Genomic DNA, 17,692 nt, shown 5'->3' on the forward strand with positions numbered 1-17,692 from the left:
CCAAACCTGTAGTATGTTTTTTAATATCTGACTCTCAGGCCAGAAGGGCTGTCTGGCTATTGAAATCCTCCTGGGTCTCCAGCAATGTGCTCTTCTCTCTCTCTCCCTGTGTATCGTTCCTTCCTCCTTCTTTCCCATTAATATCTCTATATTTCTTCTGCTTTTGATCTGTTACACCACTGACTTTCTAGCCCCTCTTCTTCTCTCATCCATCCTCTTCTTTTCCTCAAGCAAATCAAACAAACAATAGTTTCTCTTTTGCTGTAAAACCACCCCATGGACCTTACCTCTCTCAGTTGATCTGATGCACTGCCAGGGACACCACTTTTGTGGCTTTTTTCTCCATCCCTTCCTATCTCTTTTTGCCCTGCTTCTCAGCTGTGTTTCCATGTCTGGTCGGCTTCCAGACCCCATCTCATTCAACCACCTCCAGCAGTCAGTAATCCTCCAAATCTCTTCTGTCCTGGTCTGCTGTGTTCTTCTGACCTTGCCCTAGAACTTCCCTACATCTCTGGGGTGTAAACATGGGGTCCTTCTGTTTCTTACTTTCCCTCCTCTGCTCTCCTTCTATTCCTAGGTGATCTGATTCATCTGTGTGATCCTGATTTCCAATTCTACTTGCTCTTCAGTCATTTTCTTTACTTTCATCCCTTCTTCTTCATTCTTCTCCTTTTTCAAAATAGTTTTCGGTAGGAGTCACTACTAAAGACAGGTCTGAAGAGGTCTGAGACCTTCTCCTGTGTTTTGGCAATTGTTTTTTTGGCTTCTCAAGCCAGTAACACCTTAATGACTTGAACATAATTGCACTTGTACAGCGTTTTAAGTGGTGTCTCCTTTCTGGGTGTAGTTTTCAAGCACTGACAACTCCAAACAAACAAAAATATTTATTATTTATTGATAATGCTACTTATCCTACTTTTTTATGTTGAGTTATCTTGCTTATTCCTTATGAGCCAGATGTCCTGCTGTGGCTGCTGTTCCTGGGGGATGGTGGGCCTGGCTGGTGCTGATGGAGCACTTATACCCTTCCATGGCACCTGCATGTTTCTGAGCCCTCATTAGGGCTTCTCATCACTTAAAGATGGCCTCAGGTTGGTCCAGGCTCCAGGTGCTTCTCCAAAGGAGGTGGGGACTGTTGTGTCGCTGGTGGGAGCCCTCTGGCAAGCTCTGGCAGAGGGGGTTGGTGAGATCCCCAGCTCCCTGTGCAGGATGCATCCCGGGATGGGGTACATGTAAAACCAAATGTACCCTGGTTTTAGTTCCACTTCTCTCTGAGCTGACAGCAATCAGCTTTTTCCTTATTACCTGCAGTTCGTGCTGATACCTGTATGGAGAGCTGACGTGTGCCCTATTATAAGCAATAAAAAAATACTAACCCAGGTTTATCACCTTATAGACATAAATATCAGTATTTTGCTGTGATGCACCCTGCTTCACCATTCCTGGGTGAAGGGATTGTGCACAGCTTTTTTTTAACAACTTCTCTAAAAACACGTTATGTATGTATATACATATCTCTAAGGAAAAAAATATGTATGGATATATTTGAATATACGGATGTATGGGTGAATAAATATATGGACATACATACGTATCTCTATGCATCTCTAGAGACATCTCTACCCCCCATATATAGGTATATGTAGGTGTATTTAGAGATGGAGATATATATATGTATCTATAGGGAGAGAAATATATGGGGTGCATATAGGGGTATATGTATAGGTTTGTACGTCTAGAGACACCCCTTCTTACAACCCTGTATATATATCTCCCTATATATAATGGGGAGATACATATTTGCAGGGTGTGCGTGTATATTTATGTAAACATATTTATATATGTGCATATACACCCTTTGTAAATATGTCTGACTGTCTGTCTACCTACACCTTGGAGGACAGCCCTGTGGAGAAGCCCCTCACACCCCCTGTAGCTTACCCCTCTCACCTCCTCCCCAAGCTCCCCACCCCGGGCCTTCTGCCTCCTCCTCCTCCTCCTCCTCCTCTCCCTTGTCCGCCCACCGTCCCGAGGGCGGTGTCTGGCCGGGAACAGCAACGCCTTGCCACGCAGTTTGTCCCTGCGCTGCCCCCATAGCTGCCCGGCGCGGGAGGGACGGACAGCGCGGGGGGCGGGCGGGGGTTGCCATAGCGACATGGCCTAGGCCGGGGGGCGGCCTGGGCTCAGCCCCGGCGGGCGGGCGGGCGGGGCGCGGGTCGGCGGCGAGGGCCAGGGCGGGCGGGGCGAGGCCGGGCCGGCAGCTGGAGCAGGTGAGGGCCCGAGCGGCCCGGCGGAAATGAGCCATGGCTTCGGTGAAGGTGGCTGTGCGAGTGCGGCCCATGAACCGCAGGTGAGTGCGTCCCGGCGGCGGGGCAGCCCCGGCCTTTTCCGCGTCCGAGGAGCTGCGCAGTCCCGGGAGCAGGGCTGCAGACCCTGAGCCGCTGGTGCTCGCAGGGAGTGCGTGAAACTCCGCGTGCTGCCTGTGCAGGCGGTGACAGCTATGACTACGGTGGCGGCTGAAGGCGGCTCTGTCTGGGACCTCAGGGGCGTCTTGGCGCTGGGCTGAGCGGCTCTGCTGAGAGGACTTTTCCCCGCTGGGCTGGGAACTAGCTCCTCCGTTGTGCTGGAAGGTGTGGGCCCTTCCCTGGAAAGTTCAGTCTGTCAAGCATTGGTTTGATCCTTTTAGAATGAGAAAAAGGTTGCTTTAGTGAAGGTAGGGACCTATTAAGAATTAAGGACCTGCCACGGTGGTACAACCAGGCTTCTAAAATGTAAAAGCAAAACTGCGTACTCCTTTCATCTGGCAATTGCAACCCCTTCTGCCTACTTGAAAGAGAGAGATTGTTGTCTAGTTCATTTTTAATGTCAGCTTTTCTGGAGGAGCCGTTGTTGAAAAGGTTACTTGTAAGCTACTTAAGCTCGAAGTCTCAAAGAGGCAGCCTGCCCCATTTACTGTATTGGCAAGAGATTATCACCGGCTTCCTGAGACGTGTTCAGGAAATAAACACAGTTTTCTTTGCTGAAATAGGTACATAGGGTTACTTTTTATGATCTAATGTTAAGATCTGTGTGTAGAAAATTATCAGATTCTTCTGGCAGTGCTCTCACTTCTCTTGTTCTGGAATGATGTAGCCAATTAAAAAGAAAAATGTTTTAAAAGCATGGGGAGGGAGCCAATCAGTTTCCCACCCATCCTTTCACTGGATCTTATTCAGGTATTAAAAAAAAAAGAATTTGCCAAGTTCTGAAAGTTGGTCAATATCTTGTCAGTTTCAGGGGGGCAAAACAAATGTTATGATAATAAACTTGACAAAGGCTGGAAGGTGGGTTTCAAGTAGTTTAGGCAGTTTGAAGCCAAATGGTTAGAGGTCAGAGATGATGAATAATCTTTTCACATCCTCTGTCTTTTCCTCCTGAGTTTAAATATATGGTTCATATAAATTTTAAAACATTCTATGTGTACAGTTTTTCTTGAAGAATCTGACAACAGGTTTCGCAGGCACTTAAAATGAACTATTTGTAGTGTTCTGGTAGCATGGAGAAATTTCATTTGTGGACTAGAACTGATTTGCTAAGAGACAGAAGAGAGAGGGAAAAGGAAAGCATATGACGGAAGGCAAAAGGCCTTGTAATGGTGATAAGCAGTGGAAACACCAACTGATAAAGTGTAACTAGAAGTTTGCAGTGTTGTAGCAAAAGAATTTTGCAGACAGTGAATCTGGACCTTGGGTCTAGAATGTGAATGGGAACATAACTTGGATGGAATTAAATCAGACCATACCTAGAAAATGATGAAATATGTGGTATGATGGAAAAGAGCTGAAGGACAGGGCAGGCAGAGGCCTGCTGTGATCAACATTGTCTTTGATACCATACCCTGGGTGGCAATGAGTAGACTGTGAATAGACTTATTCTCAGAACTACTAAGTTTCTGAATACAGAATAAAGCAGATTGGGAAGAGCCTTCCCGTTCAAGTTGTTTATGGGATAGTGCTTGGTGCTTGTAAAATGTTATCAGGAAGTTGGATTCAGTGTGATGGGTCATTGCTTCTAAGTCTTGAGTTTCCAGAGGCACCCAGTAAACTGGGTAGTGGTGGGCAGTGGTGCTGGGATTAGTGGTTCTCCTCTTTTTCAGTCAGTATTAGATTTGCATGTTGTATAATGTAAAACTGAGATACTAAGCCCTAGGGGATCTGATAAGTTTTCCTGTTGCAATAGTGAAGTTATAGTGAACCGTAAGCCAGAAGCAGTAATAATATTTTGCTGATACTGGTTTCCCCTGTATATATATTCTCTGTATATATATTCATCTTTATTGATGCTGCAGTCTTATGGAGGAAGGACTTTTTTGCCTGTTTAAAGGAACTTTCCCAATTTTGTGTTTATTCTGTGGCACTTCTTTTCAAAATCTTGAATGTGATGCTGTACAGAGTTAAATTTTATTTTGTGTGTGTCTCCAGATTTGCTTTGGTTTGTTCAGAGCTTAATCATACAATGCAGCTTATTTAATGAGTCATTTTTAATTAGAGAAGACAAAGTTAATGAATGGTTATTGGTAAGACTTCTGCATTATGGAGCAGTTGCGCTGTGTGGTGTCATAGTACTGCTAATTGTGTAATAAGTCATGAACATGGATCTTGGAATGAATCATGTGATGGGAAGAGGGCTGTTGTTTGAGGATTACTTGCTCTTCCATTGCTTAGATGACAAATTTAAGTATTTTTTTTTCCTGCTGTGATTTATTTTTACTTTTCTCATTCCCTGGCTTGATCTGGAAGGAATTCATTCATTTCAGTGCAGTTAAATCCCTTGACCATTCATCTCAAAGTAGTTAACATCCCAAATTGTGTTAAGCATAGATTAAGCTTGAGTTTTTTGACTGTATCTCTGCTTAATATAATAAAAATTGTGCCTAATGACTTTACAGTTACTGCTTTGAAACCACTTGTGAGCATGAGCTTAGAAAGTTTAGTTACTTCATGAGACTTCATTTGTACTTTGGTTTCCTTCATTCAGTACTTAACTGCAATGACAGTCAGTCTGTGCTTATATTTTTATGTTTCTGCAAAGCTGCTAGAAACCTGCCAGCTGGCAGAAGACTAGGTTTTCTTCATTGAGTAGAAATCTGCAGGGAGGTGAGTTGGGCAATTGATGTATTTTTCTCTGGCAAATTAATGGGTTTGGTCATTGGTATCTCTAAGTTTCATTTTCCAAAACAGTCACTAGAAATATTCATTATTTTCTTCTAATTTGGAGGACTTGACAGATTCTAATTTGGAGAATGTGATATCTGGTCCCACAAGATGCAGTTTCTAATCAAGATCCTGTCATTCCTCAGAATGGCTGTTTCCTGGGGAATCCAGTGGGATTATAGAGAAGTGTCATCAGCTTTGAGGCACGTTGCTGTTAATTTACTCAACAGGCAACTTTGGGCTACTGGTTACTTGCTGTTGGCTTCTTCATAGTGTGAGGTATTTGGAACCCTGTTAAGCTTAACCTCATTCTAGCTCTCTGTTTTGTCTTAGATAATGCATTTGCATAGTTCAAGTAAAAATATTGCTTTATGTTAAAGCTGTTTAGAGTCTTTAAAGAAGAATGAGGGTATAATCTTTTCTTCCTTCCATTTTGTGGCACGTTTTCTCTACGTAAAAAGTAGAATTCAGTTAGTGCTCATGAAAACTACTTTTACACTTTTTTATCAGTTAAATGAAACCATCTAAAGTATGCTAAATAAGAGAAAATATCTTGCTGTTTAATAATGGGGATATCAACTTGATTCTTTCAGATACTATCACCAGATCTTATGCCCACCAGTTTCTTACACCTGATGGCTCTTGTTCTATTTGGTTTTTAATTCATCGAGTAATAGAGGAAAACAAGGTTTTTCTTAAATAGTTTTCATCTGTTTCTTAATTTTGCATAAACTAATTACTGTATTTAACTGGCTGAAAAATTAAACAAGGGTTATATGCTGTCTTTACTTGCAGAAGATGCAGCTAATATAAGAATGTTGGTTTGAACTGCAGTAAGTTCTCCCCCATGCTTATCACCAGCTCTTGGTGGTTTAAAATGCATATTTAAATGAGCTGTGTAGACTTTCCCACAGCTCCATTCCTACATCCAATATAATGAAATAGAAATTTTCATTTGATTTAATTTTTAAATGATGAGCTTTTAAACCTGCATGCATACGCTCCTGAGGTTTGCTCTCCAAACAGAAGTGAGTGATGAGGATGGCGTGTCAGTGGTTGTAGTGATAGTTACAGTCACTCACAAATACTGTGTGAAGATTTCCAGCTTTTATGTTTGATAGTAAAGAGACAGAGAAAATATGTTTCATTGTTTAGAGGAGGCTTTTGTGTGACTCTGGGATTTGTTTGGATTAAAACCCATACTGATGATGGTACTTTAATCTACAAATATATTCTGCATGATTATTCATTAGACATAAGGCTGGCCCCCTTTGTTCTACGTTATTACACCTCTCATTTATGCTTGTAAGTCTAAGTAACTTGTCTGCATGCAGAGCCAGAGTCAGAGTACCTTGGGAAATTTAGGATCAATGTTACATTATCTTTAAGAAAACCTACTTGCACAATCCAAGCCTTAGTATCAGCAGCAGAGTTTGAAACTGCTCAAATTAATATAGCAATGCAAAGGACAGATAAAATAAGCTGTTTAGGACCATGTCACTGGAGTGTTTTTGTAGCACCAAAAAGAGATAAACAAGTAAACCGTGAAGAGCCAGCTGAAATCTTAATTTTCATTCCAAATGTTTACACATTATTTTGGTAGAAGCTTACAGGGAGTCTGAAAGTTATAATTAACTATTCACGCTTTTTAGAATAGAGAAGCAGAAGAAATTAATGGAGAACGTATTACAGAATTTCCAGTGCGGGGAAGAGGGAAATTAATTTTTCTCATGACAAAACCTGAAATGTAGGTTACTGTGTGTATCTTTCATTTTCATGGATTTATAAAGACAGTGTTTTGTCAAAATGTGGATAACATCAGAGTAACAAAGGTAGAGTGAGGAAAGATGGCAGTGATTATGGGTGAGGATACACATAGTTAAATATCATAATTGTCTCTGAAGTGCATGGTGAAATTTTGCTGCATCTGTTTCTGAGCATTGATTGTTGGTTGTTGCTCAAAGAGGCATCCAGAGTGACAACAGTAACATAACTCAGCATAAACGTGGCCAAGTGTTGCAATACTCTCACTTTCTGCAGTACAGTAGTGATGGAGATGTGATTTATTAATGACCTGAGTTTGCTGTTTCTTATGTTAGCTCTTTGAACTTCTGATTTAATAATGTTGCTTGTGATTTGGCTTATAATTGTCTGTAATTCCTCTACTATAAAAGAAATGGAAAGATCTGTAAGGATAGGTGAGGCTCTGGTGTGTCTGGGTGAGTGCCCCTTTCACTTGCCCTGCCTTTATTGTGAATGAGTAAGAATCCAATAAAAAACTACTTTGATACTGAATTGGCAAGATAAACTAACTGTTCTGAATGTGATTTTCCCATTCTGAATGTGACACTCACCACATTTTCTGTCCAAAACCTTGAACTCATTTTATGACCTCCAGCAGATTTGTCCCTTTGTGAAAGTGTTTGGAGCAGATACACTTCTCAACCTGGAAGCAAGCTGTGTATGTATGTGTATATAAGGACCTTCATCAGCGTGCTACTTCTGTTGTTAGCTTGGACCAGTGCATAAAGTTCTTTGATCGTGTGAAGTAGATACTAAGGTAACTTAAATTCTGAAGTGAAAAGTGTTTTTAGTTTTGTGAGGTACATTAAGAAATTGTTTTATTTTCTCTTTATTATCTCTCATTTTCAAAAGGAGCAGATAGTAAGAAGAGCTTTATTCTAAAACATGGTTGTACACACCTTCTCAGGACAGGTCCCTCTAGTACAGAAAGGACCAGAGGAGCGAGCATTTCCTAACAACACATCATGTCACGTTCATAATACACATCATCACGTCTCCTTAATAATCACTACCTTTTACCTGACCTGAGTGAACGTGTACCTAACAGATGGGTTATGGTTGGCAATAGCTTGGTTATACCTGGTGGGTATGATCAGGTTCTTGGGTGGGATTAAAAGCAGTGGGCTGTTTCATTCATTTGGTTTTGGCAGCTCAGCACAGTGAGGCTGCCAGACATGAAAGAGCACAAAAATCTGGTGCTTGTTCAGTTTTGAGAAAGAGGTGTAAAATCTGTTCTGTGTTTTCCAATAGGTGAAATGAAATGATTGTTGTGTGTCCACATGTTTAGGATGTAGGACTTGGCGAAAGTTGAAAGGGGAGGTGGATAAAATGCATGTGTGCCTATTCTGAAGGGGCTGTTGGTCCCTGATTTTGGTGATACCTGACCAGCACTGGGGAGGGCTCTGCTTGTTAAATTTTAGAATGTGTTTTCTTTGACCATGGGTACCATCAATAAAGTGTGACATAAACATTTGTAAATATGTAAAAATGCCTTCAAAGATGATAGAAGTTTCAGTGATGGTAGTTTATCGCTGTTATCATCATCTGTAGCTCTGGAATGAAGATACACTTGAGCTTTCAGTGTTTGCTAGGAAATGTAGGTGCTATGTATTGTGAGGCTTCTCTAAATGGTATCCTCTACATGGAGAATAGAAGGCTCCTCTACATGGATCATATATTTGAGAAAGGGGTGTAGTAAGCTGTGTTATAAGGCTGCAAGCAGACCATTTAAAAATTGAGGAAAGGCTGTTGAGGCAAATGAAGTAGAAGTGATAGGTTCCTTGCAGCAGTGTTGACTGAAACTTGTACTTTTAGGAAAAAGGATTAGGAAAAGATTAAAAAAAATAAAGAGCCTCATGGTTATACAGAAAAGTCTTGGTTGTCAGTGGCAAGAATAAGTAAGAGATGATAGAAATCTTACAATCAGTGTGGTAGGACAGGAGATGGTTGGGTTTTAATATTTATTATTATTATTATTATTATTATTATTATTATTATTATTATTATTAATTTTATTTTTTTTGCAAAAAAGTTAGTAACTAGTAGATAAATAGTTCAGGCTTGCTTATGTAGGAATGGAAGAAGCAGCAGAGGGGGGGAAGGGGGAGATTGCCAAAGTTGCAATACTCAGTAGTTTAAGGGGAACATTACAAATATAAAGCACAGCAGTTGTTCTCCTGAAGAGTAAGTTGCAAATCATCCAGCCTTATGTTTCCTAAGGGGAGTTAAAATGCAGTATTGGGCACCTGTGCTAAGGAGTAAGTTCTAATGAGAGTCTGCCCTTCACTAAAATGAGAAGTTAAAGCCAAATGGAGAATCTAACACCAAGGATAGTACTTTGCTGGGAATTTGGATGCCACAGGTCAGGATATTCTAGAAAAACTTGTTGGATTCTCCTTAGGCTTTTCCGCAGTAGCGAATGCCAGCAGCACTGAAGCAAGCTGAAACTTAGAGGTACAAGCAGTGGCAGCACTCTGGTGGTTGGTTTCTATTGAGATTCTCACCTGTGCTAAAGTATATGGTCTTTGAGTATCAGTGGCGTGATTTCCTCTTCTTTCTATGCCCTTTTCCTCTGTGGTTAATCTTTCAAGTTTTTCTGCTTAGAAGTGATTAAATTGAACCTAGAAGTGTGCTGCAATCACAGCGCAGTTCCTGCTTGCGAATGTATTACAGAACCAAACACTGAGACTATGGCTGGTGCTTCCCCCAGCAAGCCCTTGGGTCAATATCCTGTGAAGTCCTGTTTCTGGAACCTCATAATAATGATAAAAATAATTTACATCTGAATTATGTTGGAAAAGATTAACAAAAATTACGGGAATCATTGATTAAAAAAACATTGAGGCAAGTGTGTACTCTTTGTGTTATAACTACTGGAATAGGTTAGGTGATGCAAACTGAGAAATATTTGAAGGGTTTAAATGTTGAGAAGAGGAATTAAATATTTAATTATGGCTCCTTCATAATATCTCAGGAGTGATGGAATAAAGCTATTAATAGATTGGCTTAAAGAATATCTAAGGAATTACTACTAATGAGATAGTGCAGTTTGTGGAAGAGTCTCCCGAGGGGAATGAAAGCCCAGGCAGCTGGGAAGAGCCAATTTCTTTAAAGACAGCCAGTACTGGAAATGATCTTGCTTGAATGAGAAGTTGAGGCTAGTCCTGAGTGACTTTTACATATTTCCTGCACTTACCTTTCTACTTCTGACCTCCTCTGTGGTGGTTTTTGCAGAGCTTTATACACAGGAGAGAAAATAAATAGGGTATGTAGTCTTTTAAATGGAATCTTGCTCTTTTCATGTATCAAGCAAGATGTATCAGGGAGAAGGAGTCCCAAGTGCAGAGCTTTATCCTTGTGTCAGTGGGCAGCAAAACTAGAGCAAACTTGACCACTGGGGAAGGTGCTCTAAGGAATTTCACCAAAATACTGGGTTCCTATTGACTGTGGAGTTAATGGCTGGGAGTGACAGTTAATTGTGCATAAACCAGCAGAGACTGGGAAGCCCACATATAGCCTCTGTTTACATGTGCTTATTTTTCTGTCCTTCTTAGTGCTGTAATGCAAATGTGTCAGAAGGTTTTCAAAGCCTGTAGGATTTGGTACAATCGCTACCTTGTTTCATCTGTCCCCCTCCCTACCATTGAAGAACAAAGACCTTCCAGTACCAGCGGGGCTGTAGCAGACGGGCAGCATGGGTATATGTGGGGCAATGCAATTAAACTGTCCTCATTTACAAATCCTAATCTCCAAAACTTTACGATTTTACACATTTTGAGCTTAAAAACCTAGCTCTAGACTAGTTTATTTATTTCAATGTTATCAAACACATTGCAAGGTTACTTACGTACTATCACCAAAATAGTGAACAATGAAATACTTCAAAACATCTTTTAGTTGAGAGCTTCCTGAGACCAGCAGAGGGAAAGGTAATGAATCTCTCTGTATTGTCACTTTCCTGATGAAATGAAGCAAGAAAAATTTGAGTATGTCAGTTTCTCAGGATCTGTTTATTTGAAATTAAGATCAGTTTTGAAATAAATGGCATTAGCACTCAGCTGTTTTAACATAACTGAACCTTTGGACTTGTAGACTCTGAGGTCTTGAGTGTCTGAAAGGCAGGTATTGTTGGGAAGATCAGCTGACTGAATTGAAGAGCAAAGTCCTCTATTTTGCAGTAGCTATGAATACAAAGCCAGAGTTATTTATTGAGAAAGGGTTTTGGAGTTATCTAGCAGAAAGAGGGCATATGTGGTGCTTGGCATCTTAATTGCTGATGGTCTGAAGTTCCAATTGTTGGAGGCTCAGACACTTAAAATGCTGGCTTTAGGAAGACTCTTCTTCAAAGAGTTATAATGTAAATACAAAGCAAAAATGAGATAAAGAACGTGGAGTATACCCATCATTTTTCTGTATGCTTATACATTTGAAAGATATTTGTACTTAGATAAATGAAGTGAATTGTTGTAAATCCAGATTGCTTGTATGTGTCTAGCTGAGAAAAAGAACGGCAGAAGAGCAGCCTTATGGATTGCTAGGGGGGCTAATAGATCTGTGAGGTCAGGCACAATTTTGTTTTTTTCTGAATTTCTAATTTGAGGACCTTCTGCCCCAAAAGACAGGCACTGCAGAGAAACAATGTGATTTCTTTTAATCACATTTTGCTGTACAGAAAAGGTTAAGTCAGTACTGTCTTTATGGCTTGGAATAGCAGGAGTAAAAGAAGAAATCAAAAGAAACAAGATATTAAAAGCAATATCACATGTACTAAAGTCCAAGAGTCTTAGAGAAACTTCATAGTCTTATAATTACAACAAAATCCCAGGGTGTCGTTCAAATCCCTTTTTTTTTAAAGTTAGCTGTTACCAATGATTTAAAAATTTGTATTATGTGGCTACCCACCAGACCTGATCCAAGCTGTTGTGAGGTGAAGCCTACCTGTAATATTAATAAAAATACAAATTTTAAAACGAGGTTAATTACTCTCTTTAATATTGCGACCAATCTGTATGTGCTACCATAGTTTTCCCCAAAATGTAGTTATCCTTTGACACAAGACAGCACAAGGACACCAGAACGTTTGTTTTCCAGGAGAATCTTACTGCTGTAGATTCAACTACTGCCTTTCAGTATTGTTGGAAAAATTTATTCTTATCATTAAAGGCATTTAGTCGAGGTTGTTCTTCATATAGAACCAGTATGTGTGTACTAGTGTGTAAACTACAGGAATATTTCTGTTTCGTGAGATTTACAAGATTTCCTTGTTTCCATGCTCTCTGTCCTCTCTGTCATTGTTTATTATTCTGTTTTCAGCTGCACTGTGAAGAAAGTTCAGTGAGTAGCAGAGCCGACATTTAACTATTTGCAAAGTTTTCCAATGCCTTTTATAAAACCAGTGTCACAAAATGGAAAGTGGGTATCATTATAAGTTTGCATGAGCAAATTATTGGGATGCTGCTGGTCACAGAAAACCTTATGCACACACAAAATGTGCTGTATGACAAAACTTTTGGAGTACCACCTATGTGCACAGTTTCTTTCCCTTACTGAGACACAATCACAGTTATAGACATAGAAAATTGTTTTAACTTCAACGTCCAGGGTTTTGTTTTGCTGTTTTCTTTTCTGTCTTCCTGAGGTGAAACTTGAGAGATTGCATTGCCTGTCTGTCAGCCGGTCTGGTCCCATCCAGCAGCTTTCAAATCTCTTGGCAGATGTCAGCCATATTTGACAGCTTGGTAGGGGTCTGGAAGGTAATGAAGATGTTTTGTACAGAGAAAACAGGGATCTGCAGAGCTCTCCCTAATGAGGGGGAGGTTGAAGCCCTTTACCAGCTCTCAGGATCCACCTAGGAATCTCCTCTCAAACCAGACACAAAGGGCACCTGGCTGCAGTCTTGCTGCTTGATGTACAATGTGTAGTTGTTAACTTTTAGACTGTATTGGTATAATAAAATCATGGGCTTGTAGCTGTGTCAGTAAACAGCATAGTGCAACATGGAACCCAGGATATGCTGGTCTATTGCCCTGCTATGAAGATAACTGATTTTTATACAGCATAATTGTGTAGTACTGATGACTCAAGCCACAGTGGGTTCCTGAAGTCTTGTGACTAGATCAGATTACTTGGCTTGTTACGATTTTATATCTCAGCCAACATTATATTGAAACTACTTCTTACTGTTGTGTTTGGAGAAAATTATTTATAACCCAAAGGGTGAGAAAGAGGGTCTATATACAGAATACTAGATGTATGTTTTTAACTGCACCTGTGGACTCATATTTTAAAAAAATGTAAAAAGTATAAAAAACCCGATTCTATAAGCATCAAAGAAATTAAAACCGCCCAAGCCCCACCTCTGGATAGCAAAGACAAATTGTGTGATATTTTACGTTGTGGCAACTTTACTTTTCCTGTAGTTACAGAAAGTAAAAAAGAATTTCTTGTGTAGGAGGGTGATTGTTTGACTTTCTAAGCCTGAACTGAATATTCTTTCTTAAGAGTTATTCAAACAAAGTCTGTGTAATTCAATGGGACATCAAGGCATATTTAGACACAGAGGTGTAAAGCAATTCAGCTACTGCCTGTGTCCTTGTCTGGACAGCCTTGGAGGTTTGCTGAAGAGGTCTTTTGAAACACTGTTTGGGAAAACCAATTGTAGTTTCTGTCCTGTCCTTTTTTGTTTTGCCCTCCACTCTCATGCCCCAGTGGAAAGCCCCTTGTTCCTTCTCTTTTTGATGTCACATCCGTTATTATTGTAATCACAACTGTATCAGTTTCATGGAAAACATAATACCATGATTTTCTAATGGGATAAGTTGTGATAAATGCTCTAGTGCCTCAATAATACAGAATGGATTAATAAAAAAAAACACTATTTAAGAAAGAATCCTCCATTGAAGGACCTTAAAGGAAGGAAGTTAAAGATGGAAAAAGTAAAAACACTTTTTACATGTCTGTAACAGGATTTTTCTAAAGCTTCCTGCTTGATTTGTAGTTGAGGAAGCAGTGCTTTTCCATGTTCTTTTTCTCTCTGTGGGAGGATCTTCAGGGTGTCTTGTGGAGGACTGCGTAAGTGACATAATGAGCAGGGATCATGGAAAGTTCCTTTGTAATCTGGAGATACTGCCAACATTTGGATGCCTGTAGTATGATTTCAATTAGATGACCATGGAGGTGGAAAAAATGCTCTTGTCTTTCCCTGAAAATAAGCAGAGAGCATAAGGGGAAGAGAAAAAGGAACTTGAAATGGAGATATCTATTTGGGAGCTTCTACCATGAAACTGCTGTGTTTTGATATAGCTGCTGAATCACCTTCAATTTGGGGCAGTTCATAAGCCAGGTGCTCCATGTGGTGAAGAGAAATTATTAAAACTTTGCTGAAGTAAGAGCTTTACCAAGTTAGCCCATTACAAGACAAGTGTAATATTTTTTTTATGTGTAGCTTGATACTATTATTGATTACATTAAAATAAAATGCCAGGATTATTTGCAGTACTGTTTCTTATTTTTTCCATCTTTCTTTTTTTCTTTCCCCTCTCTCCCTTGCAATTAATTGCTAGATGAATAGCTGAATTTAGCAATATTAGGGAGCTAATAGTAGCACTGAGCTATGTATTTCCTGGTGTCTCTGCCAAGAAACTTGCCTGCTTGATCGCTTTGTAGTTTGGTTAGGGGCCACGGGATCACGGGTTGTTTCCTTCCCTTGTGATCCTGGAAGTTCACGTGATGTATGAAACAGGAATGAGAACAGCCTGGAGGCTGGACCTGAACACTGCTGTGTGAGCAGATAGGGCTTGAGGGGAAGGGAGCTTTCTTAAATCATCAAAGCGTTAATTGTGAAATAGTTTTGGCGGCTCGCCCTTTATGTTGCTTTGTAATGAAGTGGGGGCTGAGCTAGGGCTGGTGGTGCCTATGGATGCTGGAAGAGCAGTTCCAGAGTAGGGTTCCCCTGTGCTGAAGGTTCTCAGAAGGGCACCCAACATTGCAATACAGCTGTTTACGGCCAGAACCTCTAATTAAGCTGGAACTTGCAATCAAAACTTTTTGAAAAGGACTTGGCCTCTGCTGAAATGCATTAAATGAGTACCTGGAAATGACAGGCATCATGCAAGCAATTGTTTTTTATGGGATCCTCTCAAACTCTTTGTGTGTAAAATAAATTATAGTCAGCTGCCTCATACTAAAATGAAGCTTTAGCATATGATTCCTGGTCATTCTTCTCTCAGGCTGGCTTATGGACTCTGATCTTGGTTGTCTTGTCCCTATCCCTTTCTGTACAAAAATTCTATAATTTCTTTTATTGGTTAGTGCTTTAAAAAGCCTATATTTATTTTGTTTTTCACTTTCAAATCCTCATTCTTTAATAAAGTTTAGTACTACCATTATTGGTGTTATCACAAAAATGATCGACAGGGTTTCTCAGAATTTTGTGCTGTTCATATGTGGGTGTTAGACTTTAAACATTTTGTATCAGTTTTCCATTACTGAATAGCTTTAGGTTTTGCAGTAGGGAAAGCTGGCTAGGTCTGGGAAAGAAAGCACAAACGTATTTTATACTTTCTCCTTGTCTACCTCAACCATGAAGAAATCCAGACAAAAAAGCAGTAATTCAGGCCCACCTGAATTACTTCCCACCTAGAGACCTTCCAAACTTCCTACAGGAATCAGGTTACAAATTATATTTGAAACAAATTTTCTTAGTCAGATAGGCCATTTAATTGATCCATTTTACTTATCACACCTTTGCTAAGCAAATAGTTACAGACAAGCAGAGACTGTTCAGGAGGCAGGGTGAGTAGTAGCCATGCACAGGCTGTGTTACTGCCATGTAAAAATCTCTTTCCTACTAAAAATTATCATTGGAAGCCGCTCCATTTCCCTGCTTATCACTCATGATTGTATTTTAGTTTTTGAATCTCTTAAGTGTAGACCTAGTAAAAGCTACTGAAGGACAACATTGAAATGTCTGAAGAGGCATCTCTTAAGGCATGCCTCTAATGTTTTCCAGTAGTAGATGTAAATTCAGTTGTATAATTAATGCTGTAATTATTACAATTATATGTTTTATTAGCTTAGAAAATACCTTAATGTGTTGATATTTAAATAAGCACTTTTATTTGCTTGATCTTTATTCATTAATGTAGATTTCAAAATAAGTTTTTGTTTTTCTTTAGAAATTTATACCGTAAAACTGAATGTGACTAGAGGGTAGCTGCACAGTCAGGTGTTGAATGTAGAGCTGAGTGAGCCAGTGCACGAGAAAGAGAATGTCACACTAAAATCCTGAAGGCTTGGAATCCTGCTGCTTGGAAGAAATTTCTGTTTTTGGTTGGTGCAACTGGATAAACTGTGATTGCCAGGATACCGTGCAATATGGTAAAGCAGCACTGTATTAATGGAAAACCATCTGCTTTTCTTGCACTGATCAGGCACTCCAGTTTGTCAGGTGACTTAGGAGATGTTTTTGGAACAGGTGTGTCTGTTAGCTTTTGAGGAGTGAGGTATTATATGCTGTATATAGCAATCTTCCTCTTCGGGTTGTTTTTTTCATGTACACGTTTCTGAAAATGCAGGAGATGTTATGCTCAAAATTGTAATTCAAGAGCAGCCTATGTTTAACTCTTATTACTAATTATAAAGAAATCCCATCTCTGACAGGTGGGTTTATACATGGTGGTCTTAGAAACTATGCTAATAACTTTTAATGACACTTCTGAAAGCAGCCAGCGACAATTGATTTGAAATAGATATGGGTGTATGAAAACGCTGCTTTAGAACTGGATTTTGTTTTCTGGGAATTGTGCTCTGGGAAGCAACAAACCTGTGTAACACTCCCTCAGTAACAGAGCCTCTCCTACACTGCCATGATGTGTCACAGCTCAAAAAATACATTGGATGCCTCCTTTCTGAGAGAGTTTTAAATACTGGTGGGTTGTGGCTTAAATGTTTATCACTGTTACCTAGGCTGTGTGGGTAAATGGGGACTGCTGCTACCAGGGTGGTGGTAAAAGGCAGGGGCTTTTCTTGTAACCCTGTTTCATATTTCATTAGAGCCACATAATTGGCTGCACAGGGCTTTGGATCAGAGTACTTCAAATTAAGAACAAACCACTTAATTGACCTGTAGAGTCAAACTTTTGAAACAGGTCTCCCCATGGTGCTGCTCTGTTTCCTGATGAAGGGATGTGGAGGCAAGCCTTATTACTTCAAACATATCCCATACCAATAAATAAACATTGGTCACAACAATTAAAAAATAAGAATTAATTCAGCTGCTAATTGACTGTGGCAAGCAACCTATTGAGTGGAAATATGACTGTGGAGTACTGCGAGATGTTATTTAACTTACTCAAGTCTTGTTTTTCTTCTAGGGAGAAAGAACTTAATGCAAAGTTTATTATTTCAATGGAAAAAAATAAAACTACAATCACAAACTTAAAGGTGAGTAAGCACAATTTAAAAGAGGAAGTCCTAACTGAATGGCTGCCAAGGTATGACTGAACAAAACATTAGTGCTCACTGCACTGTGGAGAACAGCCCTCAGTTTATAAAATTTGGCCTTGAAGTGTCATCCTTTGGGGAAACAGGTTAAATAAACTATTCTACTGCATCACAGTTTTCTGAAAACCACTCTATAGGCTGTATCTCATAGGTTTTTCTAAAGTTTATTACTCTGGCCATTGCTTAGCTGGACG

The 17,692-nt window shown here is 39.8% G+C and overlaps 1 protein-coding gene across 3 annotated transcripts in view; it reads left to right on the forward strand.

Moving 5' to 3' along the window:
* Positions 1-2,218: 2,218 nt before the first annotated feature.
* KIF16B (kinesin family member 16B) overlaps positions 2,219-17,692 on the forward strand; it is a 136,089-nt gene continuing 120,615 nt past the window's right edge. For all 3 annotated transcript variants that reach the window (XM_071740235.1, XM_071740236.1, XM_071740237.1), the window contains exons 1-2: positions 2,219-2,350; positions 17,369-17,438. In XM_071740235.1, coding sequence (XP_071596336.1) covers positions 2,304-2,350; positions 17,369-17,438 — 117 coding nt within the window. In that variant the 5' untranslated portion in view covers positions 2,219-2,303. The remainder of the gene's footprint in view (positions 2,351-17,368; positions 17,439-17,692) is intronic.

The sequence above is a fragment of the Heliangelus exortis genome, chromosome 3 (assembly GCF_036169615.1).
Source record: "Heliangelus exortis chromosome 3, bHelExo1.hap1, whole genome shotgun sequence".
NCBI lineage: Eukaryota > Metazoa > Chordata > Aves > Apodiformes > Trochilidae > Heliangelus > Heliangelus exortis.